The 26,574-nt window shown below is 37.5% G+C and overlaps 1 protein-coding gene across 4 annotated transcripts in view; it reads left to right on the forward strand.

Annotated features, from left to right (window-relative positions):
• The window catches only part of NNT (nicotinamide nucleotide transhydrogenase), a 44,224-nt gene extending 18,859 nt beyond the window's left edge, over positions 1-25,365 (forward strand). For all 4 annotated transcript variants that reach the window (XM_015848653.2, XM_015848654.2, XM_015848655.1 and 1 more), the window contains exons 11-22: positions 20-181; positions 947-1,057; positions 1,776-1,921; positions 2,638-2,833; positions 4,417-4,650; positions 6,398-6,558; positions 7,036-7,215; positions 12,641-12,800; positions 13,576-13,657; positions 21,936-22,054; positions 22,250-22,365; positions 23,166-25,365. In XM_015848653.2, coding sequence (XP_015704139.1) covers positions 20-181; positions 947-1,057; positions 1,776-1,921; positions 2,638-2,833; positions 4,417-4,650; positions 6,398-6,558; positions 7,036-7,215; positions 12,641-12,800; positions 13,576-13,657; positions 21,936-22,054; positions 22,250-22,365; positions 23,166-23,315 — 1,817 coding nt within the window. In that variant the 3' untranslated portion in view covers positions 23,316-25,365. The remainder of the gene's footprint in view (positions 1-19; positions 182-946; positions 1,058-1,775; positions 1,922-2,637; positions 2,834-4,416; positions 4,651-6,397; positions 6,559-7,035; positions 7,216-12,640; positions 12,801-13,575; positions 13,658-21,935; positions 22,055-22,249; positions 22,366-23,165) is intronic.
• The last annotated feature ends 1,209 nt before the right edge of the window (positions 25,366-26,574 follow it).

A 26,574-nucleotide genomic window follows, 5' to 3' on the forward strand; every position in this document is an offset into this window, starting at 1 on the left:
TACTGTGCTTCTCTTCTAGGTCTAGCTAGCATGCTAGGACTTGGCATTGTTTCTCCTAATACTGCTTTCACTCAAATGGTGACGACATTTGGCTTAGCTGGAATAGTGGGATACCATACAGTATGGGGTGTGACTCCTGCTCTTCACTCTCCACTCATGTCAGTGACTAATGCCATCTCAGGTAAGTAGCAGTCATACAGCTATTTGTTCTCTATTTGAAATAGGAACAGCTCCTTTGTGAACTTCAGACAGAAATCTGTTGATTTGCCTTTTGAAATGCCAAACAGTATAGTACTACTTTGCATTACATTCATGAATTGCAAGGACAACTGAAATAAACTGTTTCCAAGAATACGTATATATTTGGTTTCTCAAAAGAAAAATATTGTCTGTTGTTGTAAAAAACTTTTAATTCTTAAGCTATTTGTTTTACTTGGAGTCCTGTAATCTCCCCTTTCATGCAATACTTTTCTTTCTTTATCTCCGTAGTGTTGCACTGAAAGTAACTTCTCTTTCTTATTTCCTGCTTTTCTTTTATTTCCTCTTCTCAAAACATGTACTTTAGAGCTGAGTGAAAATTTCTAACAGGGATCTGTAAGATTGGTGACATTATAAATATTTCAGATAAGGAGAGAAGCTGTCTGTATCTTTGTGACAGACCTCAACTCTGATCTACTTTGACCTTTGAAACGAGTTTATTGAACCACTACTCAGAAATTGACTCTACACTTCTCTCTCTGTGCCTCAAAACTACATTCACATGCTGATTATTTTCTTTAGAAATACATTTATATTTGTTAATACAAGATAATTGTTAGTTTAAGATTATGGCCGTCTTTGTTTAAATGCTAGTATGTAGAATAAGGGTTACAATTTCAGTTCAGGGGTATCTGACAGCTGAAAGGAAGCTTGTAAATTTCAGTAAAGATTTTTCTTTTTTAAACAGGACTAACTGCAGTTGGTGGGCTGGTATTGATGGGAGGATCCTATCTCCCTGAGAATGCTCCACAGAGTCTAGCAGTTCTTTCAGCCTTTATCTCTTCAGTCAATATTGCAGGTATGAATTATAGCCTTTTCTTAACAGTGTTTCTGTAATTCTTCTGTTTCTTTTACCTTTAAATGGATAAACTTGGAGTTACTGTACTGGCAATAGGATTGAATAGCACCCATCAATAAAGGGAAAAATAAGCAAAACAAATCTATCAATAGCTAATACGTCTAGCTCTCACTCCCTGTGGTGTAACTTATTTTTTTAAGGAAGGGTTTTAAGTGTGCATTTTTCTTTTACAGTATTACTTGAGTGATGACTGTGTGAAATGTATTTTCCTTTATACCCCAAGATGGTACAGCATTTGACTTGTATCCCTTTTTCCACTTGAGAAATGTAACAGTGGCATGGAAAAAAATGCTTGATCTTCAGAAGTCTCAGCTTAATGATACAAATGTGAAAATAAGTCATGTGGCTTAGAAATACTGTTTGTTGGCAGTGTATACAGGCAGAAGGGCAGAGTTGTAAGCTGGCCTATACACTCTTGTCAGCATAGAGTATGAAGCCAGAGCAAGTCTTCCAAGCTTTCACACTCCTTTTCAGCAACAGCATCTCACCCTGATTATGGTTTTTATTTCCAGTTTACTCACTTTCTAAAAGTTTAGTTAGTGCCGATTAATAGCTTTGTGCAGTAATATGATTTAACCAAGTACTTGTCTTGTAGCTCGGCACGTACTAAGTTCCAGATTTGATTGTTTTTTTAATTGTTGATTTCTTTTTTTGCTAGGTGGGTTTCTAGTTACACAAAGAATGCTGGATATGTTCAAACGTCCCACAGATCCTCCTGAATACAACTACTTGTACCTCCTTCCTGGTGGTGTATTTGTAGGAGGCTATGCAGCTGCTCTCACTGGTGGCTATAGCATTGAACAGGTAAGAAGATAACTGTAGCACTTAGCTCGCTGTTTCCAGTGTGATATGCTTCTTCAGTACTGACTCTGTAGAGATATAAACAGGACATTAGCTATTAGCATTTTTCACCTGTTCCATAATCCCACAAGGCCAATCTGAAGTTGATTATCTTTTAATTACTGATTCTGCTGATTTTAAAAGCTTATTATTTTCTCAGAAGCTGCAAGTAACTTGTTATTCATTGGGCAGCCTTCTTATATTACAGCTTAAATTGTAAATTTACTATAGTCACCTGCTCTGTGCTCTAGCATGAGTGCAGTTTTGAGCACTACAGTACAAGGACATAAAACTATTAAAGAGTATCCAAAGGAGGGATATGAAGATTTATGAGAAGTCTAGAGGGCAAGGTGTGAGAGGAGGGGCTGAGGTCTCTTGGTTTGTTCAGCTCAGAGAAGAGCATACTGAGTGGAGACCTTGCGGAAGCTTCCAGTTTCCTGATGAGGGAAACAGAGGAGCACATAAAATAACTTGTAAGACATAGAGAAAATTTTAATAAATAATGTGTTTTAATTGGTTAAAATCACATCTCTTCAACACATTTTCACAGTCAAGAGTTTCAGTTACAAGCCATTTGATGTTGTGTAGAAAATGCTGTGTAATAATGAGAAAGTTCCTGATAATATTGTACACTTTGTGCCTCTACATGATGTATGCATATCAATGTTCTTACTTTAAAGATGATGTATCTGGGCTCTGGCTTATGCTGTGTTGGTGCCCTAGCTGGTCTGTCCACCCAAGGAACAGCTCGTCTTGGAAATGCTTTGGGAATGATTGGTGTTGCAGGAGGCTTAGCAGCAACTCTAGGAGGCCTTAAACCTTCACCCGAATTGTTGGCTCAGATGTCAGGTGCAATGGCACTTGGTGGCACCCTAGGTATGTATATCATTCTTTAAAATAATGAATATGTGTTCAGCACCTACATTTATGTAAGCACTAGATATACCATATTTTGTGTAGGTCCGGTGTGTTGACTGATTGTGGTGGTTTCACCTTCATGGGTAGCTGAGCTCCACCACAGAGCTGTCTTGCTCCTCAGAAGAAAATACATTGAAAGACTCAAGCACTGAGATAAGGATGGAAATCACTCACCAGTTATTGTCACAGGCAAAAACAGATGCAGCACTGAGAGATTAATGTAATTTGTTGGCTATTGCTAGCAGACCAGGGCAGTGAGAACTGAACAATCTCCCCACCCCCATCTTTCCTGCCTCCTCCTGCTGAGTGGTCCAGGGAATGGGGGTCAGTCAGTAATATGATGCTTCATCTCTGTTGTTCCCCCACGGTCACTCTCTGCCCCTGCTCCACACAGTCTGCCTCCCACTGGATTTCATCCATTCTGAACAGAACCTCATGGCTTCCTACAGGCTGCAGCTCTCCAAGCACTGTGGCTCACAGGGCCCATGCATTAGGCCCTGCTCCAGTATGACTACACACAGGTGGCAGCTCCCCCAGCCTACCTGCTCCACTACAAGCTGCTCCTCACAGGCTGCTTCTCTGGCCTGGGGCTACTCCTTTGTGGATTCTTCACAGGCTGGGGTCGCCTTCATGCTGCATCTGCTGCTGCTCTGTGGCTTCTGGTGGAGATTTGCTATGTGTGATGCCTGTGGTCTGTATGGGGCCATGCTGTTTCACTGAGGGCCTCTCCTGGGCTACAGGAAATTATTGCTCCATGCCCGGAGTACCTCCTGCACTAACCTTGGTGCTTGCAGGACTATTTTTCTAAGCTTCTCTCCCAGCTGCTGATGCACAGTAGTTTTTGCCTTTGTTATAGCTGTTCTCCAAGATCACACCCAGTGTTGCTCATGGCTTGACTCTGTATAGTAGGGTGGGGGGAACTTACTTTAGCACAGGGATTAGATTTACCTGGTCTTCAGAGGTCCCTTCCAACACCTTTGATTCTGTGACTTGACATGAGGCAGCTGTGAGCAGAGCACAACAGACCCCATGCCTGCAGAACCCTGCTAGCTAAGTATTGCCACATAGGTCCAGTTCACTATCTTACATCTATTGCTTGTTATTTTGCAAGTATGTGAATGAAAAATTAAAAGTCTCAGGACAGTTTATTAATGGATCAAGAGAATGATGGGGAGACTGGTGGAAAGCAGGAGGGCATCATCTGTGATAGGAAATGTGAGCATGCAGTAGTGCTGAGTGGATGCTGCCAAATTATTTTTTTTATACTGTGCTTTCTCCACAGAAAATTCTGTATTTCTTAATTAAGCATCCAGAATGTGTGCCTTAATTGGCTTCCTAGTTTATACAGTATCCTTCCTGCACAGAGTAAATGCGTACAGCTTTCTATTGTCACGCTCAGTGATTTCTAGTTCTGAAGTTTTTTTTTAACAATAACAGTTTCGTCTTTACCATGAATTCAGTGGACAATGCAATGATGCATCAACTTCTAATTTCACAGATCATGTTCTTAAGAATTCCCTTGTGTCTTCAACTCTCAATAGGTCTGACAATTGCTAAACGCATCCAGATTACAGATCTGCCTCAGTTGGTAGCTGCTTTTCATAGTTTGGTTGGTTTGGCTGCTGTGCTCACCTGTGTAGCAGAATACATGATTGAGTTTCCTCACTTTGCTACGGACCCAGCTGCAAACCTGACTAAGATTGTGGCATACCTTGGAACGTACATTGGAGGAGTGACTTTCAGTGGCTCTCTTATTGCTTATGGAAAGCTGCAAGGTGAGACGCTCCATTCATAGCTAAGTATTTATTGAAGGTTTTGTTTTTTTCTTTTCCATATGGATATAGTTTTGACAGTCCAGTGTGTAACTGGAAAGAAAGCTTACTTAATTCTGTTCAATCTGGTGTTTTCTTTTTAATTATCTTCTTTCTTGTGTACAGCTTTATGAATGGTTTCCTTTCAGTGTTTGGACATATTACCTTTATTAATTACCAAATCTTGTAAGCATTCGTCAGCTCATCTTGTCTAGAGTGTAAAATCAGCTGTACCTGACAGAAATTATATATATATATAATTATATATATAATAAATATATATATATATTTATATATAATATTTATATATTATATATTATATATATATTATATAATATTTATATTATACGTAATATATATATGTGCAATATGTATAATATATATAATATATATATATGTCCATACTTTGTGCCTCTTAATGTTTTAATAAGTGTTCTAAATTAAACACACACTATTTCCTGATTCTTGTGCATGTGAGTGTTTCCTTATTACATTTATTTTTGATTTTGTAAGGGCACAGCTTTTGAGAGACAGATAAGAATTGTCCCTTAAATCTTCCAGCCAAGAGCTTCCTATTGCTAATCCTTCTACAACCTTGCAGTAGTTTCTTTGGGAAACGTCTGTTTACTTTCTTCAGTGTTTGAGATCAGCCAATGAAGGAGGAAGCGTATCATGGATGAAAAGCTGTGTTCTGTAATAATCTTTTGAAGGTTTTGTCAGTAGCATGTATTCTGCTTGACTACTTACCAACTTATTCTGATTTCTTCTTCATCTTCTTCGTCTCTGTCTCTCCTGTCTTCACACGCTCCTGCTGATGGGTACATATGTACTTGATGACCTCACTGCCTTTACTTTTCCTCTTCCATTTTCATGCTGAATAAATCAACGTCATCACAATAAGCTTTTCTGTACTACTGAACTTGGTGTTGTAGGTTGCACTCTTGGCTTCCATGTCCCGAGTCTATCCGTTCTTTATTTTTTTTTTCTTGAGACGCTTAATTAGTAATTATGGAAAGCAAAAGTAATTTGAGTTATTTTTAGTTTTTGCTGCTGTATTTTAAAAAAGGAAAAAGAAAACCAAAACAGTCACACAAACAACTGAGAAACAAAATGCGAGCTGTGGTAAAAATAAGGTTATGTTTGTCATTTTGAAATTAGTCTCAGAAATACCTCAACCTCTTTTCCTTTCAAGTCTCTGCCAGTTTGGGAAGCTGTGGGGAAGCCTGTGTAGCTGAGGGTACTGGTGAATTTAAAGCAATTGAAAGCAGCAGTGTGTGTGGTCATCTGTTTTTATTATCAGTCTTTGGAGAGACTGGTAATGCTTGTAGTAAGAAATTCTGGCTAGGAGTTTGTTATGGAGCTCCGTAGCGTATAGCATGCAGAGGCTTGGAAAGCAGAAATATCAAAACCAGAAAATAAAGTATTTTTGAGAGGAAAATATATCTTTAGATTGATTTTTCTGAAATGAAGAAAGATTAGGAAACACAACAAGTGTTTAAATGGGAGTATTTGAGAATCTACATGTGTTGCGGTCCTGAGTCTGCACAGGGTCTGAGTTTCAGCTTTTCTTTCCACTCCCTTTATCCTTCCACTTCCTCTTCACTCCCAGCTCCTACAGTTTTCTTTTGTTGAACTATTCAGTCTTTTCTGAAGCAAGAGACAAGACTGTGCACATATGTATGTCGATCTCTACACATTAATCTGATCGTAGGTATCCTGAATTCTGCGCCTCTACTCTTGCCTGGTCGACATGCGCTGAATGCAGGGTTACTGGCTGCCAGTTTTGGCGGAATGATTCCATACATGATGGATCCTAGTTATACTACAGGGATTACTTGTCTTGGTTCTGTGTCAGCTCTCTCAGCCATAATGGTAAGTTGGGGAATTATAGAAAGTAGAATAAGTAAAACAAGGAGTTTGTTCTCTAGCTTTGCAGATTTCCACTTAATGATTGTATTTTAGCATGCTGAGTCACCATTATCTTATGTAGTGCCTGTATATTAAATTTCAGTAGTAAATACTATCTGACTTTCCAAAATCAAGCTGTAAAACAGAACTTAACTTTATATGAATCATATGACAAATTGATATTTTAAAATACTTTCAGAATGTTCATCTTTAAAAATCCATGGAACTGAAGCATTGGTTTTGTGAGTAAAGATATGTAAGTAAACACAGATAAGGACAGTGGAGCACCTTCTTGTCATCCAGCATGAGCTTGATTTCTTCTATATTGAAAACACACAAATTCATTATTAAATAACTTTGCATTTATTTTTTTCAAAGCTGCAGGCAGACTCTCCTTTCTACATGTTCTCTTTAGTCCTAGCTTATGCTTTCCTTTTCCAGGGTGTCACTTTAACAGCAGCTATTGGAGGTGCTGACATGCCTGTAGTTATTACTGTGCTGAACAGTTATTCTGGATGGGCCTTGTGTGCTGAGGGCTTCCTGCTGAACAACAACTTGCTGACAATTGTTGGTGCACTCATTGGATCCTCTGGGGCCATCCTCTCTTACATCATGTGTGTGGTAAGAAGTGAGCAGAAATTGTGCTTTTTTCTGAGTAATGAAAAGCCTAATTTAGAATGTTCAGTAGAAAGATTAGTAATTGGAAGAGAAGGGTGCTAGGTATTTAGAAGTAATACTCCTTTGATCTGAAGAAAGACCTACTTCAAATCCTAAAAAGGAAAGACATTGCATTATTTTGGGCATTTGGGATTTTAATCTAAGCTCGAGTAGGTATGATTACTTGTTCTCTTGTCACTGTAGTTGTGACACTTTACACTGTAGTTAAAATTAAATTAAATCTAAATTATCAGTAGAATGTATTTTGTGTAGTGTCTTCCATAAAGAAAGTGGTTGGAGAGTAATCTCAACTTCCTTTTCTGCAGCGTGGGATGGAGCGTTCTTCACAAAACAGTTACTTTGAAGTACCACTGGGTGGCAGCAAGCTTATACTAATTTGTTGTAAATAGTAGTACATGTGTCAAAGTAAACTTGAACTACAGTTGGTGTAATCATGATGCATTATTAATAGACTTCTTTTTTTTTCCTAGATAATTCACACACAGATCTTTTTTCTCTACCTGTATTTCTTTCCCTTCTGTTTTCCAAGACAGAGCAAGAAAACTGCAGCAGCCACCAACCTGATTCTCTTTTGTGTGATTTTGTTTCAGTTCTTTTGCATTCTTGTATGGTAATTGTTGCAGCTGTGCTGCCTTGAAGCTTTCCTATGGTTAGCCCTGGCCATCTTCTTTTACTCTGTCTCTTTCAGTAAAATAATATTGTTATCATATTGGGAGTAAGGAGTAGTTTCAGGTAAGCTTAAAAACATTATCTGTGCAATTTCATGGAGGGGAGTTCAAGTAGACAGCCCCATATAGGAATTTTAAAGAAGCTTTTTCTTTCTTAAGTGTTTTGTATCCACTTATCGAAAGGAAATAGAATTTTGTAGCTCATGGAACATCTGTTTAAATTTAAATACCTGCATTCAGTCAGCAGTTTAGATCATTTCAGTGGAAAGATGTTGCTTACAGGGCAACGCATATTTGAAAAGTATGTTCTTTAAAGTAAATATCAGATTTTTAATAAGTCCTAGTGAAAACAGGATCTACTGAATATGTATTTTCCCCCAGGCATGGTCATCATATAGCTTAATATCTTTTCTCTAACTTCTGTCTTTTATTTCTAGCTCAGAATTTTGTCATACTTCCCTAGGAAACACTAGGATTTAATTAAAAAAATATAACAAAACTTTTTTTCAGTGACAGAAGGGTTTTACTCTATGTATTTCTCAACCTTTAGGAAATTGAGTTTTTTAGGTAATATTCTAGATGCCTTGCGCTACTTCACATAGGCTAAGACAACTAAAGTTGATTAGCTGGTAAAAATTAAAATCAGTTTGTATAACTTTGTACAATAAATAGAATAAGATTTTTATGTCCCAACATTTTTATTTTGTGTTTTGCTTCATTTAAAGGAAGTGATTGCTTTTCAAGGCATTGTTACAATTAAAGGGTTCAGTAATATTACTTTCCTCAATCTGTATGTTAGGAGGAAAAAATGTTTCAAAATTCCAGTGGTTCCAATAAATCTGCTTTAGGCTGTTGTAACCTGTGCTGATGAAGCAATGTAGTGAAACTCTCCTAGTGCAGATGAGAGGGTATTTGCAGAAGTGTCTTAATGGATGAATGCTTCTTCTTACAATTTCTCCAGTTACTTTTTTTTTAAAAAAAAAAAAAAAGAAAAAAGAAAAAGGAAACAACAAAAAACAACGAAGGAAAATCAACTGTAGCTTATTAACTTGAAATGTGTCCACATAATCTCTTAAAACTGAGTTGGTAAAACTCACCAACATCTATTTGCATAATCTTTTAAAATATTTGCACTTACATCTTACTGATCAGTATTTTTTTTGTCCATCCCCCCTTTGTGTGTATATTTAGGATGAGTTAAAGACAAAGAACCCAATTCTCAAATAAGAAGGCAAGGGCTTTGCTCCTCACTCTTTTTGTGCATTTTGACCACTTTTTAAAGTGTTAATGCAACATGCCTTTTTTCACAACAGTTGTTTCAATTAACCTTTCTCCCTATTTTTGCGGTGAATAGTTGGTGTTTACAGCTGTAGTTATTAGGATCATTATGCATAGGGATGGAGAATATGCTTCAGATAGGAGAGGAACCATCAGTTGGGGTTGAAGCAGCAAGACAAGGGACAGACTGCTAATTTTACATATGCTGCATCCTTATGTATTGCAGCTGTGCTCTTTATGTGGGTGCAGTTTGCTGTGGAAGAAGTTTGTAGTTCTCAGAGATCAAGGCCTTGGCTTTTCCTGGTGTGGAAGCTCCAAGCAGTATTACCTGTGTGTATGCAGTACATAGAGCTTTTTTTTGCTGGTAGTTCTGTTATATGTGAATAAATGCAGTGCTGAAGCCTGCACTTTATTACTATATGTGTGTGATCTGTGGTGGTAAAGAATGTGAATAAGGCTGTTGAAGACTTAAAAACACTATCACTGTGCTGAGTAGGTCATTGCTGCTTTGGTTAATTGTTGCTTAATGAGGTTTTGGCTCACTTTGAAGCCTTCTGTGGTTCAGGCAAGAGTCTGTTGATTTCACGTGTGCTTTATGTGATTTCTCAGACTTCAGATATTATTAGAATCTTTTTCATTTTTTCATATTTTCTTTTTTCTTTTTTCCTTTTTTTCTTTTTTTTCCTTTTTTCCTTGTTTTCTTTACATTGGCCTGGCCTTGCTGCAGCCTTTTAGTTTAGATAAGAATTGAAAGTGTTTTGGTTCTTGTAAGTTCAGTGTGCATCATCTGAGAAGTGTATTCTTCTGTCTAAAACAGTCTTATCAGTTGTAAGTGCTATGGTACCCTAGTCTGTTTTCCTGTTTAAAGGTTTAATATTGTGATACATATCAAAGGCATTGTGCTTTTAGAGGATATGAACTGCTGCCCACTGCAGCCAGTAGAAAATGCCGATTTCACAAAGCCTGTGTTTGGGCTGAGTTGTGTGTCATCCTTGCAGTAGCTGGAACAGTGATAATGTGTAAGGATAAACAGAAGTAGTTCTACAATCTTTTTTGTGCTTATTTGCTGGATGGTGAGTTTCAGAGAGTGGAGCTTCTTGTTAGGCTGTAACAGAAAGCTGTGAGGTTGCATGATTTTATCTATTGGTAGAGCATGGACACTTGGAAGCATACTTTTGTGTGAGGTTTTTCCTCTTGCTCGTATGTGCGTCTCTCTAGATCTGTTCTTAAGTTCTACTGCGGTTTATGAGCTAGCACAGCAAGTGTAGGACACACATGTTTAATTAAAGAAGCAATTTATGCCTGTTCCGTTCTTGCTTCTAAACTATTGTTTACTGCAATTACAAGTTTTGCCTACTTCCAGATATTGCTTTGGGACCGCACTCACGAGGAGACATGCCAGTGAAAGCATTTAGCCAGCGTCTTTTACTGGCTGTGTATCCAGAGATGAATTTTCAGGATGTGTTCTCCTCTTAAAGCTCCTAGTTTAAGATCTGTTGTTTCCACTTGGTGCTCTGTGAGTAAGTTAATGGTCCCCTTTGGTTCCTTAAAGTTTGTTTTGAGTTAGCATTTGGTTAGTTTTGTGTGGCTACTTAGCTTTGTTCTTTTCTGTTGTGATCCTGTAGGAGCTTTGCTTCTGTACTGCCTGTAAGTCATGTGGTTTACATGGAATTCTGTGCTTACATCTTGAATTGCTTAAGAACTTAGAAAAAAGTCTTAAATAATAATAATAATAATGTGAGTGTATATATGAGAACAGCTCTGAAAGTAATGCCTCCTATTTAGTTATGTTCGCCCACAACATCAGAGAGGCAGATGTAGCTGGTATGGCTATAGAAACTGAACCTTCTCACCAGTGTTCCATTTACATTTTGTTTCTGTGTGCCAGATGGCAGCAGAGGGACAGTCTAAGACAATGGTGCTTGACATGGAAGAGCATATGAAGCAGAGGTGTGTTACTGAATTCCTCTGTATGGAAGAAATAGCTCCTTTGACATTAATTGATACTTGCTGAATGTTGATGTAAACCAAACAGTGTATGCAAGCACAGTGAGGTGGTGGGTGGTGTGTTTCAGTGGTGGAGACAGTGACATGAAAGAACCCATGTTCCAGGTGGCCCTGCACAGTTGTCACACCACGTAAGGAAGAGCATCTTGATCAACTCCTCATAAATCAGTGCATTATGATCAGGGAACTGTGTGTGTGGTGCTGAGTATTGGCTTCAGTGTGTTGGAAGTGATGGTGGTAGTGTTGGAATGTCACATTTATTATGCCAAGTGGATCCCATGAATGCTCACACAGGAAAAGAAAGAATACTGGGTGCAAGTTTGTCAGGACCCTATTGAATGTGAAGGAGACAGTTTCCCAGATCCCATTATTACTGGTGATGGACATGGTCACTGCTATGAGCTGGAGTCAAAAAGACAGTTCATAGAGTAGCAATTTTTAAATTCTCTGTAGAAGAAAAAGTTCAAGACACAGCATTCAGCAGTGATGTGATGTGCCCTGTATCGAGGGATAGGAAAGGGGTGGTAATGGAGTTTCTGAATCCTGGACGAAGTGTTGACTCTGACAAACTTGAAGATTCACTCTTCTAGAGTCAGGCCAGAGAAGAAGGCAGCCTATGCATGATGGTAACCCCAGGCTCAGTCTGCTTTGAAGACTGTGAAACATGTTAACAGTCTTGGCCAGACTGTCCTACTGTATCCACTGACTGTATAGTCCGGATTTGGTGCCTTCTGACTCTCATCTGTTTGGATTATTGAAACATGGACTGACACATGGTCAACATTTTCCTGGCAACAGTGCTATTATAACAGCTGTGAAACCCTGGGTCACCTCCCCTGGTTCATATTTTTATGAGTGTGGCCTACAGGCTCTAGTTGGTCCCTGGTGAAAACGTGTAGCTAGTGCTAGTTGCTGTTTTGAAACGTAGTATTTTGCAGCTGAGATTTTTCCTCTCTGAAATTCTACTATTTTGTTTTTGGGATCTGTTGTATTTTCCATAGAAATAGGAGGCATTACTTTTTGAGGAACCTTTATATATGTGTGTATGAAATTTCTGTCTTTAATATATTATCCTTTTATATCTCTCAACTTTAAGAACAGAATGAGACCAATATTTGCTGAAGCTTTTTTTCATGTGTTGTTCTGTTATCTGCCTTGGTGAAATGCTGATTATCTGTCATTGTCTTCGTAGTATTACATGTTAGAAATGGATGTTTGGCTGCTGTTGTTTTAATCAGGGTGCCTGTTTTAAGGACCCTATTCTAAGAAGTTTTGAGTTGTCAGCAGGCAAAACCAGCGTGTAATGACTAATATCAGGAAAGCTTTAATATTTCCAGACATTTCCTTTGTGAAAGTCTACTCTGTTTTTTCTTTGGATTTCATCTTTAGCTGAGCAAAAACCCCTTGTCTTTCAGGCTATGAATCGTTCCCTTGCAAATGTGATTCTAGGGGGCTATGGCACCACATCAACAGCTGGTGGAAAGCCTATGGAAATCACTGGAACCCACACAGAAATTAATGTGGACAATGCAATTGAAATGATAAAAGAAGCAAATAGCATTATTATTACTCCAGGTAGGACATTCTTGATTCATAGCAGAAGGTGTATTGTTAAAACAAATACCTTAAAACAAAACAGGAAACTGCTGTCTTGAAAATAATTGTCTATCACTTAAGTTACTGAGGGTATTTCTTATGCTTTACTTGCTTGATTCTGTATTGCAATTGCTGAAAAACCTGAAAACAAACACCAGATCTATGTCGGTATCCAGTAAATACTGGAATTAAAGTAGACAAATCCCTGAGTTCCATCTAACTCCTATGTTGGCCATAGGCTCATATGATTCAGTGTTACTTTTCCTGTTCAGAGATGTCAGGGATGTCAGGTGAGTTTGATACATACTTTCTTCAGCTGAATGGTCACAGCTATAGTGTTAAATTATATTTTAGCACTGGAATGAGAAGAGTGCTAGAAATAAATGCTTCTTTTTCTGTTTGAGCAAGGAACAGATTTCTGCGAAGCTGAAGCAAGTTATTTTATATCTTGACTGGCCTAACTGTTGTACTGTTATTGGTCAGTACCCTATAAAGAAGAGGTAAATTGCAGTGATCAGACTGAAAAACTCCTCAAGAGTGTATATGTATTTTATATATATACTACATATATATTACACACATGGGTATATAATATAGATATGTATATTCATACATGTTATATATAAAATTTTAATTACAATATCATATAAGAAATATGATAGTTTTTGTGTGGGAAATATATTTAGTATACTTACTATAATTTTCTGTCTATGCTGAAATAACAAATTAGCTTAAAACTTTGGAATTCTTTCAGGCTATGGTTTGTGTGCAGCAAAAGCTCAGTATCCCATAGCTGATCTAGTGAAGATGTTGAGAGAACAAGGGAAAAATGTTAGGTAAGTACTTTTCTTGGTGAAAACTATTACAGCTTTTTTCATTCCCTTAAGATGATGTGCAAGTGTATACTTTGGTTTATTTTTTCTTTTAATCTATCATTCTTAAGCTGGTCTCTGAGTGAATTCCCTTAGGAAGTTATCTCCTCTGTTTGTTACACTGCTGGGGATTAGCTGAAGGGCTGTAGTGGGGATGGTAAGGGATCATTGGCAGGAAATATAGACCTTTTGCAATATGGAGAAAATGTTTTCTTCAGCCAGACTCATGTAAAGTGGAAAAGTGTATCAGGTAGTGAGCAGCCTTTGCACCAAGAACGTAGGGCTTTATTTCCTGGGATAACTTATTTACATTAATGGAAGCAATGCTTCCTACTACAAAGCAGCAATAGTAAATAACATGGATGTAAAATAAAATAAATCAATTCCTATTAGAATGTTTATGTAGACTCCATCCTGGATTAAAAATAAAAAATCCAGTCTACCTTGCCTCTGCTCTCCTGTCTTCTACTGGCAGTTTTCTGTGCTGTGGAATAGCTAATGATGTTCAGTGATTACTGATGAGAAGTGCTGTGCAGATGGTTGAGAGTGGCACCTGTGTTTGGAGTAAGATGTGTTGCAAACAATCTGCCTGTTAAAATTAGATACTTAGCTTGTTAACGTTCCTCCAGAATCCTCAATGATCAATTCAGGTGATTTTACTTTTGCAGCAGAACTTCCAAAGGAAGGATATAGTGCTTGATTTCCCTTTATTTTCTCCAAGCATTAGGGCTGTGGTGTCTAATCTCACATCTGAGATTTCTACAGCCTAATTTGTTTAGAAGGCAGTGGAGACAGAAAGGTCTGTAAACATCTATCATGATTTTAATGTAATGTGATTCTTCACAGAATCACTGTGTTAAAGTGATGCCTCCCCTGAGCATTCTCTTTTCCACGCTAAGGAATCCAATCTTGCTCAGCCTTTGTGTCATGACAGATATCCCAGATCCATAAGCATCTCAGACTTAGTTTTACTGTGCTTCTTTAAGTTTTTGCTTTAGCAAACAAGAGTTATTAGTCTTCTTTGATTGTTGCGTGGATGTTTTTTTGGAGTGGCTGTGACTTTTGCTGTGGATTTATTCTGCTGGTATGTGGCTCCAAAAAGCAGAGAGAATTCTTAGGTGCAGGTATTGGTCTCAAGCTCTTTGCTTCTTCAAATTGCCATGCATCCTAGAGGTACTGAAAATATGGAAAGGTTAGTATTATGCCTCCCTTGCTAAGTGTTTGGTAAAATATTTTCTAATTATAGTAATTTAATATGTTTAAATTAATTAAAACTCAGATTTAATTTGAAAGAATATATTTGGATGCATGCTGGCTAGAAAAACTCATTCTCTGATTTGCATGTGTTAATTTATTAACTGGTGACGCCTTTGGAATCGGTACTTTAGTAAATAATGATTTTTTTGTTGTTTTGATTTTTTTTTCTTCTGTTTTTACAAGCTCTTTGAAAACATTTATATAGGTCATCACAGTATTTTACAGCATGTATTGTGCAAATAAGAACAAAGTTGTTATAGAGTTCAGCAACAACTCTGTAGGTGTTTATCTAGTGTTGCAATTCTGCATGTAACATGGCTTTAAAGAGGTATTTGCACATGCATTCATGAGAAATGAGGGTGCATATTGATCTGTCTTCTTACAGGAGTTATTTTAATTATTTATGTTTCTAGGTTTAGCAAAAACTGTGTCCAGATTACATTCAGTTAGACAAGACCTGCTAGCTGTACACAGAGCCTAGAAAAACCATTTTGGCTAGCACAATGATGGTGTTGTGTGCTTTTGGCTTTCCTTTCTGAGCTTCTGTGTGGGCAAGCTTTCTTTTCTTTTTCTTTTTCTTTTTCTTTTTCTTTTTCTTTTTCTTTTTCTTTTTCTTTTTCTTTTTCTTTTCTTTTCTTTTCTTTTCTTTTCCACCCCTTCCCCCTTCCCTTCCCCTTGTCCCCTTCCCCTTCCCCTTCCCTTTCCCCTTCCCCTTCCCCTTTTCTTTCCCCTTCCCCTTCCCCTTCCCTTTTCTTTTCTTTTTTTCTTTTCCCTCTTAAATAATCTTGATGATACAGGAGATTGTTGATTTTTGCCTTCTCATGTTGGCCTTGCAAGAGAGAAGCATGAATGAATTCTTGAATTTACCAGCTTATACTTGAAATGAGTCACTTTCAGGAAGGGATCACTGTAGTGGTTACCTAGTATTTTAATGAAATAAATCTGTATTTACAGTCTGTGGTAATTTAGGCCTTTCATCACTTTGCGGAGCTCCCACGGTGTTCATTAAGTGCAGCTGCTGTCCCTCTGGTTGCAATGGGGTTGAAGCGCCTCAGGACCCCACTACACTCACCATCCAGATGTAGTGACACTCTCACATATCCGCTGTGGAAAGGTGCCAGCATGGACATACGATTGTCATCAATTTGCAATGCCCATACTGTGCCAAGAAAAACTGCATCTGTCATATGGTCTTTTTTTGCATCATGGCTCACAATTGGTTTAGACACACTGTTGTTTTCATTTACTATGCATATGGCCATAACGTACGTAGTGAAGAGTGCAGATTATATAATATGATGCAAAGACTTCTATGACTGGGATTTCAATTTAGAAATACAGGAGAGTTTAGAAACTCAGATGGTTCCAGTCATTGCATTGCATAGCTGATATAATCACTTACTTGAGATGATCCTGCAGTAGATCACATCTTTAACGCATTAATACATAGGATCACATTGAAAATTGGTGAGCCTTCAGTGTAGCTTTTCCTTGCTTGGGCAAAACAACAAAACTTTTTGCAGGCTAAATTCATTGGACTTGTAGAAAAAATGCTTGTTCTATAGCTAGTTCTGTTTCCACAAAACTGCAACTGAGTAAATTGTGGAAGGCTCCCACTGTGGTATATTTCTTTGACTACATGCTACTTGTAAAGGTTCCTGCTTGTGAAATTCTGCTTTTTTATATAGCATTCTTAATAATTCATTAGTACTTAAATTATATTCTAGAAAAAAATTATATGTAGAATATTTAATTTTTTTAATGTTACACTTAAATTGCATACATTCTAAAAAGTTTAGTTTTTTCCTCAGCGTTGCATGCCTAAGAATTTTTCTATGAATTTATTTTGATTTCCTGAATACAGAGCTTCTGAAAAGAAATCAAATCTTAGGGTGAAGGAACTCCTAAAACTATGTTTTGTGTGGTCTTTCTAAGACTAACTTATAATTAAGATAGATATGTATATATGTATATATATATACATAAATACATATGTATATGTATATTTTCATTTTAACTTTAATAGTTACTGGGAAATACCGATGACTTCTTTAATACCCTTTCAGATTAGCTGTTAAAATGCTGTTTTTTTCTTTTCTTCCTTCTTAACATTATTTTTATAAGTAGATGTTTTGGAGGGCTTCAGTTTCTGTCCTGTGATGCTGGAGAATCTGATTTTTTTAAAGAAAAACACATGGAAACACTTATGGGTTTCTTATTTATTTAAAAATGTGTCGGATGGATTTAGTGTTGAATCTGCATTTTTGAATTTTTATTTTTACCTCTATGGCTGGTCTCTAGTCAGATATATGTTTTTTCTCAATGGTGCTGTATGTTTGAGTAAAATGTGCATGAGTACTGCTTATACATTTCTATTTGTAACATTCAGCTGATAAGCTCAAATTATGTAATTTCAAGTTACCGTTCTTTTATTCCTCTGCAAGAAAACCTGGTGGAGTTGTAAAGACTGAGCAGTAAAGATGCTGTCTTAAACAGACTTCACATATTGCATAACTCAGGTATACATGAAATAGAAACTGCTGCCACTGTGCTGAGTGGCAATTCAAGAACAATGAGCATTGACTCAGGTTTCTTGGAAGCAGATGTAGTATTATTAGGAAGACACTCGGTAGGTTATGTGTCAGTTCTCAGCCTGTATCGTAGACGTATTAATCAGGCAGGTTCTGAATTATTAATACTGCTGATGGAGGGACAAACAAAGTCTGTCTAGTGCATCTGTTATCACAAGTAATGTATCTGTGTAGCTAGAGAGAACCACCAAACCTTGCTGTATGATCTGCAGCTGTAGCTGCATGCTTCTGTAAGTATATTGTAGGTACGCCAATGGATCAGCTCAGCTTGAAGGAAGTCACTTTACTGCATCAGTTTGTGATGCTTTTTGGAGATACGTTCAGTATTTCCTGCTGTTGGGTTCTTGGCATGCCATATATTTTGATTTTGCCCTTGCTTTGTTAAACTCGCTGTAGTGGCTGAAAATACAAAGCCAATACTAGCCTTCACTTATACTAATACTAATACTTCACTTATACTAAATACAGTACAATTCTGTTTAGCAAACCTGGCTCCAGCAGAGCCTCTGAGCTTCGTCCATTCTCAAGTACTGCTTCTGGGGACATCCCATAGCTGAGGCATGTATGCCTTACTTGAGCTAGTAGTGTACTTTGATGCTAGGAATCTGCATAGTCGTCTGCGATGTGTGATGGGAGAATCATATCGTGATATTTAAAAACTGTGCTGCACTGAAGATAACACATATCAAGATTCAAACTCTGGAATACCTGAATGGTAATGACAGGAATTCTGACTTCTCGTAGTTAAAGCGATCCTGAAACGCTTCCATGTTGGTTTAGGTACACATTTGCTCTTACAGTATTGAGTACAATAATACTACCTGGGCACTTTTGCTATAGAAAATAGTATTTCCATCTTGAGGCTTTTCAGTAATTTTAGTGCAATAGTTTTGATTTTGATTTTACAGTAGTTTCTGTTCTAGGGAGGGCTTTTTCAGGAATGGTGTGGTGAGAATTACTAGGGAAGTAATTCTGCCCCTGTACTCAGCAGCTCGAGTACAGTGCTTTTGGGCACCTCAGTACAGAAAGGACACTGAGGTGCTGGGGCAGGTCCAGAGAAGGGCAACAAGGCTTGTGAAGGGCTTGGAGAATCAACTCTATGAGGAGAGACTGAAGGAACTGGGGCTGTTTAGCCTGGGGAAGAGAAGGCTGAGGGGAAACCTTATCATGCTCTTCCAATACCAGAAAGGTGATGGCAGAGAGAGTGGGGTTGGTCTTTTCTCTCTGGTGGAAGGTGACAGGATGAGGGGAAATGGCCACAAGCTTCACCAGTGGAGGTTTAGGTTGGATATCAGGAAAAACTTCATAACAGAAAGGGTAGTTAAGCACTGGAATAGGGTCCCCATGGAGGTGGTTGAGTCACCATCCCTGGATGTGTTTAAAATCTGTGTGGACGTGGTACTCAGGGACACGATTTAGTGGAGGGTTGTTAGGGTAGTATGGTCAGGTTGTGGTTGGATTTGATGATCTTTAAGGTCTGTTCCCAGGTGAGTGATTCTATGATTCTGTGATTCTAGATACGCCATGCTTGTTTTAGAGACGTTTTAGTTTTTTAAGGGAAAGAAAATGTTAAAAGGTTCATAGTACGTACTTGTTTTCAATGTGATGTGTTGTCTTTATGAATACTCAAAGGGGATGAAAAGAGGCTGTGTATCCTTGTTTGGTACCCATACTGCTATGTGTGAAGTCGATCAGTGGTATACATGTGTGCTATCCTCAGTATATCTGACAGTGGGAGTGGTAAGTAAACCTCTGAGTCAGGGCTGAGACTGAAAATTTATGGTGGATCTGTGATTCAGTGACCTACCAGAATAGTGTTTTAAGTCAGACACAACAGGATTTTGTGTCTTTGTTCTGGGTAAGGTAAATCTAGACTGAAAACTTAATGTCAGGTAAACGGAAAGTCAAGAATATAAGATTTCTTCTTGATTAAAAGAAAAAATAGCAAAGGAAGTTGTGTCACTGATAATAAAAACCGACCAAAGAAATTCAGTGATTTTTCACTTTATAATTTTTTTCTGTGCAGTGTGCCTCTTCTATAAAGTCATTCATGTTTTGAATTTTTAAATACAATGAGGTTCATATTTTCAACATCCAAAAAAGCATATGTGACAAAATGATTTTTGCCATAAACCATGTAGCTTTGAAGAACTGCTGCTCCTGTGAGTCAGAAGCAAGATATGCAGCTTTTGTTAGATGTTCTGCAACACATTAGGGGTTTTAGATCTCTCTTTTCCATCCTTCCCTAAATTCTACTTATGATTGGACTGGCTAATTTTATTCCTCTGCGTGTGTATTTCTTATCCTCATTTTAGGGTTTTATAATTTCATAAGATATATTTCTGATGAATCTTTTTGACATGCTTGTGTGTCCAGTGTCAAGAGGCACTGGCAGGTTACTGTCATACTCGGTTAGCAGGCCTTCAGCATAGGCTTCTGGGAGTCATTTCAGTATTTGACCAGAAAGCATTTGTGAGAGTGGCTTTCTCAAACTTTGTGAATACACAGTGTGTGGTTTTAAGCAGGGTCTGTCAGAAGTCTTTAGCTGCTGATTGTTCATGCCATAACTTCCTGAACGAAGATCATTTGTCCCATTCTGTTTTTTTTTTTGTTTTTTTTTTTTCCCTCTGCCTCTTGCCAGGAATGGTGAAGTCAAAGGTGAAATTCATTCTCTTGGCAGCTTAAATTTTGGCTTTCCAGGCTTTGAAATAAGATTGTATATGTATATAGTACTTAATAGAAACCTCACGAGTATTTTGTTTAGTGTATTGCCAAAGCAGTTTTCTTCACAAAGAAGCTCAAATCATTTTATTAGAAACAAAAGAGAATTTTGTTGGAAAATTACTTTTCACTGCCAAAGAAGTGATAGTTTTATTTTTTCTTTTTTTCTTTTTTTTCTTTTTCTTTTTTCTTTCAGAGTGTACTTCAGAATAAGAGTTCTACTGTATTGCAAGTGGTTGAATTTTTTTTAGAGTAGGGCTGGCTGCAGTACTACATGTGGTTTATATTCCTGAGTGATTGGTGCAAAGCTTTAATTGTGGGTGTCTTATCCAGTATTTGCTCTCCTTTTCCTGATTCTAGGTATTGTCCTTTGCATCAGGATTCAAAATGTTTACCAGCTGAATACAGACTATTCTCTGTCTTTAAATAAAGCATTCCTATTAAGCTAGCTGTTATACTTTTTGACTGCTTAAAATTGCAGTATATGAAGTGTTTTGTGGATTAATTATATGTCCTTAATTTTGTTTATGGATTTCTAATGATCTCATCTTTGCATTGTGTTAATGTTGTGATGGAGTGCCCAGTTGTCCTTTTAAGGATGTATCTGTACTGTGACTTGTGGTCCATCAGTCATGTATTATCCACCTCAATCACAGTAAAGCTGAAAACAGAAATATGTGGCAATCCTTCAGACATGGGAAGCTGATTTATCAGTCTCTCATTCCTTTCTGAAGAATTCTGTCTGCATTATTGCATTCCTGACTCTCTTAGATTTCCGTTCAGAAATTTTTCTTCAGAAATCCATGAGTTTACTGTTTCCAGTGCTTTTGTTTCAGGAGGGCTGTGCAGTCTTCTAGCCCTTTCATGAAGAGTGCCTGAATTGTGGCCTGTTCACTTTGCAGTACATTCACTTCTCAGTGATGTGAGGGACCTGTGAAGCATATTAATGTGAGGGTTTGTAATGCCCCAGACAGGCTTATTCATAAAGAATGAAAGATGTCAGTTGTGAGGTTTTAAACATGTTACCACTTGCAAGGTGAATGCAAGTGCTTGCTGTGTGAGATGTGGCTTGGGCTGGTGGCTGTAGCCAGAAAAAAATGATAAAGTAGAACTGTTATTTTAAAAGTAGTTGAAGAAAATCCACCAAGTTTGTTTTTTTTTATAAGCTACTGCTGGGTGAAAGGCTTAAATTGTTGTTCCATCCTGCAGTAATGTTTCCTGATATTTGTGGCTGCTGGTTCCTTCTGTGCTGTCTTTAGAAATGTGTGTGCTGTTGCTATTGTGGCAGGCTCTCCAAAGCCGCTGTTCTTGCAGCTGTGGTGGATTTCTAAGAGTCTTATGATGGAAAGATTAAAAATGTTTTCCTAGTCTCTTCAGTTTTACTGGAAATTCAGTCTAATTTTTTTCTTTGCTGAGCTATTGTGTCAGTCATACCTCTAAGCTTCCTGAAAAGGAGCAGCTGCTGTCTAGGTGAAGAGTCAAATCAATTGGCCTTGTTCCTTTTCCCACCCACTCAGTTCCCTGATCAACTGGGAGATGAAATGTTTAACCATTTCCTTCTACTGATTCACATATGCTTAAACTTTTCATTGGCCTTTGAGGTTGCAGGTGATAATTTCACTATATAAAGCCGAATGGCCGATTCTTATTAATGGATCTGGGCTTTCTTTTAGATTTGGCATTCACCCTGTGGCTGGCCGTATGCCTGGTCAGCTGAATGTACTCCTAGCAGAAGCTGGTGTTCCCTACGATATTGTTCTGGAAATGGATGAGATCAATGAAGACTTCCCAGGTTAGTATGCAAGCTATAAGTTTCTAGTAGATTGCATGTGTTCTTGCAGATTTTGATTTGATTTTGTTTTTACATTGTACAAGCATTTTAGGAACAAAACCAGTCCAGTCATACAGTTTCTCGGGCTGTACATCAGCCTCAGTGTTCAAGTTTCAGGTAATATTATTCACTTTTGTTTTCTTTTTCTGGCTGCAGACACTGACTTGGTTCTTGTAATTGGTGCGAATGATACTGTTAATTCAGCAGCTCAGGAAGATCCAAACTCGATCATAGCTGGAATGCCAGTTCTTGAGGTCTGGAAGTCCAAACAGGTGAGATTGAACAATGTTGTGTCAGCACATTCTTGCCTATGGACTCATTTAAAAAAAAAACCAAGCAACTGTTTATAGGAGAAGCTAATGAGATTTTTTTTTTTTTTTTTACTGTTCTGATTTCCGTATTAATTTTTTCTTCAGTTTTTGTTGGTTTTGTCCAACAAATGTCAGTTTTCTGCAGTTGTGATGGTGTTCATGATTTTATGGTGATCAGTGAGTGCTTTAGTGAGACTACCTGACTTCAGTCAGAAAGACCAATGAGTGTACTTCTGCCCACAGATGTGACTGGAACGAAGGATGTTCTGCTCACATCTGCAGCCTTGAAGCATTTCTGTTAAGTTTACAGGAATTTTGATAGGCACCTTTAGTATTGAGCTGCAGATACATAAATATGAATGTCTGTGTTGAATAGACAACTTAGTCTGTTTAGATGGATCTGGCAGGTACTTCACCTGTTTTGCCCAGCATCATCTGACCTCACGTATTCTTGAGAGTCAAGTACTCACTGTCAGAAACATAGATTATGTTTTATCCATATGTGTTGAAATTTGAGACCTAAACTGTACATGTTGATAGAGCTCATTGTCTTTCCTGAAGGTGCAGCCATTTACTGATTCGATATTTCATGGGCTAAAGCTTTAGAACTTTACTTAAGACAATATATGAATTAATCCAGAGTAGTACTCTGGATAAGCAGGAAACATCATTGCATCAAGTATATTGGTTTTCTTTCCTGGTTTTGAGGGGAGTGTGATGGATGGTTTTTGCTATGTCAAACATGATCTCCTTATATGCAGGTCATCGTAATGAAGAGATCTTTGGGTGTTGGATATGCAGCTGTGGACAATCCAATCTTCTACAAACCCAATACTGCCATGCTGTTGGGAGATGCTAAGAAGACTTGTGATGCCCTGCAGGCCAAAGCCAGGGAATCATATCAAAGCTAAATACTAATTTCTGTTCAGCTCACAATAATTACAAAACTGTAGTCACAGAAAACAAGATTTGGAAGTGTTTCTTACTATAATGATGCAGCTGACATCTGCAGAAGACAGCATTGACTCCTAGGAGATGTAGTTGATTGAGAGATGTAGGTCCTTATGAAAGGATGGGCACATCAGCCCATCAAACTAAATCTCCTATGAGGCAATGCATATGAATGAAAATAGGCTTTCTAAGGTTAACATAGAGCTGTTGGAAGAAGGAGGTAATTACTTTTTGTTATCTTTAAGTGTTTTTTTTTTTTTTTTTTCTTCTATCTATACTTCTATCATAGAAATTCACTAAAAATTACTGTGCCAAGATTTATTCTTTCTTATCATTAAAGCTGTCCTTTGGCCAGTATGAACAAAAATAGCTATTTATTTCATCAAAATATAAAGTAAAAATGCAACCAGATGTGAACAGATGCAAATAAATGCTTACATGATTTGGGATTCTGGTCATAATATCATGTTAAATTTCTGTAAAGTGTTGAACTATTGCTTTTGTGGATTGTATGGATGCTGTGAATGAGGAGTATAGGAAATTCACTCTTCTTTAAAATACAGTTCAGCTTTTTTGTAGTGCCCGCTTAGATTATGTAGAATAAAACTGGGATTTCAGGAACCTACCAAGTGATCTTCAAACCTGACAAGGAAGTATATACCTGCAGTGCTTAATTTTGCAGCAGGTATTAGATTCTCCATCTTTTCCAGTTGTTGCCTTTTTAAACATGATCCAGTTCTGTACAGTCAAAACACTTTGCATATCTAGACTGTTAACAGAATCTGGACTGCAGTCTTTCAGTTTTTGTTCACTTAGATATTTAAACATATTTACTGTTTTAAAATTTAGTAATGCTTCCTTAATCAACATATTTGTGATGCTGAAAAAGGCACTTTCAAACATATTTAAACATATTTAAGATGCTGGAGCTTATTAGATTTTTCTTATTTTTAAAATAAGCTGTTTCTTGGACAGCACAGAAATGTACCAAACTTAAAATCCAGTGTTTTGATTATTTGACTTCTCCTTAATCCAGTTTAAGGCACTGTTTAAATTCCCACAATAAATTCAGCAAAGAATTAAATTATGACATAGATTGCTGTTTTATTTTTATTATGCTAAGTGTACTTGAGTGGAACTCAAATATTTGCTTAATAAAATGCATTTATCATGTTTGCATAATGATGTAGCAACTGTCCATGGTGACAAAGGCTAAATAGGAATAGTTTTACTTGTGTAGAAAACATTTTTATATTGGGGATAATAACTTACTATCAGGTAAGTCTTGAAATAAGTCCATCTGTACTGACAGAACAAACATCTTTGTAGTATGCAGTGTATTGAGACCTCATACAAAACATAGTATTTCCACGTAGCTACCTCTATTTTTATGTGAAGATCACTTAAAACATGGACTTTAAATAGGTAATGCAGGAAGAAATGTAACAGTATGTAAAAGCTACCCTTTTGCAAATCTTTTTTGTATGATTTGAAAGTAAAAATAATTATGTAGGCATTAACATGTTGTACGCTGCAGGAAAGTACTTGTAATTAAATTACAACTTCAAACAAAGCTGCTGCAATGTTTTAATGTAGTGTGTGATCTCTTAATATCATGTTCAACTTTAAGGTATGCAAAAAAAAAAAAAAAAGTGAAATGAGTGAAGTAGGAAATACTAAGAAATGATCCTCTGTCTCATTCACAGTTAAGCAAAAAAGGGATTTGAAGGGATTTAGCATCCTAATGCATTAGTTTTTTCTGACTTGATAAACTTCAGATATATATCTTTAGTATGCAACATGTCTTTGCTTATAAGTATTCAATCCCAGACTCAACTCTCGTATTAAAACAAAACAGTGGGGACACTGAGAGTATTCTTTTCTCTTTTATATTTGAAGACAACAATGTACAGTTGGATTAGAGGTACCAGTCTGATCATTAAAACTGTGCTTTAACATGGAAAGTTAGGTAGTTGTTGTACTAATAAAAAATCAGTTATTTTTCTGTCATTTCTGTCCTGTTGTGTTTCCTCGAGGAATAGGATATCTGGTGTATCCTCGATAGTCTTGGGCTCTTCCTGGGAATTTGCAAGATCAAAAATGTAGTGTAATATGTATGTATGTGTTTCCCTTTAAATCTGGATGATTCTTAAAATACTTATATGAAGTATGAATGGTATTGCTTGACCTTAGAAACTTGCCTTTAGCCTATTCTAGGAAATGAGGAAGTTCAGACAACCTACAGCAGTTGATAATCAGTTACTAGTTTAACAAGGTGAGTAAGGTAGTTGTGTTGGTTTCAGTACCCAGCTTTGAAATGAATGCTAAATGAATAATGAGGTAGTCACCTCCCTCTTCTTGCTGGCCACCCTGTCTTTTGAGCAGCCTGTGGTACTTTTGGCCTCCTGTCACATACTGCTGGGTCACATCCAGCTTGTCATTCACCAGGGACAACTTCTCCCAGTTTGTACTCAGGTACAGGGCCTCGACAAAGGTGCAAGGCCTTGCACTTGGCCTTGTTTAACCTCATTAGTTGAATGTAGGCCCATGTTTACCATCTGATAATCTAGTTTTATAGTTGATGTCTGATGTGCAGCTTTTATAGTTTCTTCCAGCTTTATTCAAGCTGAGACTTGAAGTCTCTTTTAGAAGCTGCAGCCTAGTGCTGATTCATGAAGTCATCTCTCCTTTTGCTTTGAGTTGCTCCCCTGCGAAGCATGTGCCAACGTCCTAGATTTGCAGTTGGGCAAATAGCAGAGCCACAGCCTTTGCTTTCTGTGCATCTGACTGCTAGTTTGATTATTTCAGTTTGCCCTCTGCTGCTGCCTGTTATCACCTAAGAGTTATTAAATCTGGCCTGCATCAAGCAAACTATGAAAATGTTCTGATCAATCATGGCAAAGTGTTGGAGCAAAAATGAAGGAGGGCATGTTCACCTGCAGAACTTTTCTGTTTTAAATTGCATGCTATTAAAGTTTCAGACGAATTTAGGTACTCCAACCCTCTGGTCAAAACAGATTCAGTTTTAGATAAGATTGTTACAGACTTTGATATGAATATCACTGAAGTCTCTGGAAATTGCATCACCTGTTACCTGTCCTGTATTTTTTATTTTGTATTTTTTATTTTTTATTTCTTCTGTATGCATTACTGAGCCTAATGCTTTTAATGAGCCTTTCTCCACCCTCATGTCAAAAACAGGAAGATTCTTCCCTCATC

Source organism: Coturnix japonica, chromosome Z (assembly GCF_001577835.2).
Source record: "Coturnix japonica isolate 7356 chromosome Z, Coturnix japonica 2.1, whole genome shotgun sequence".
NCBI lineage: Eukaryota > Metazoa > Chordata > Aves > Galliformes > Phasianidae > Coturnix > Coturnix japonica.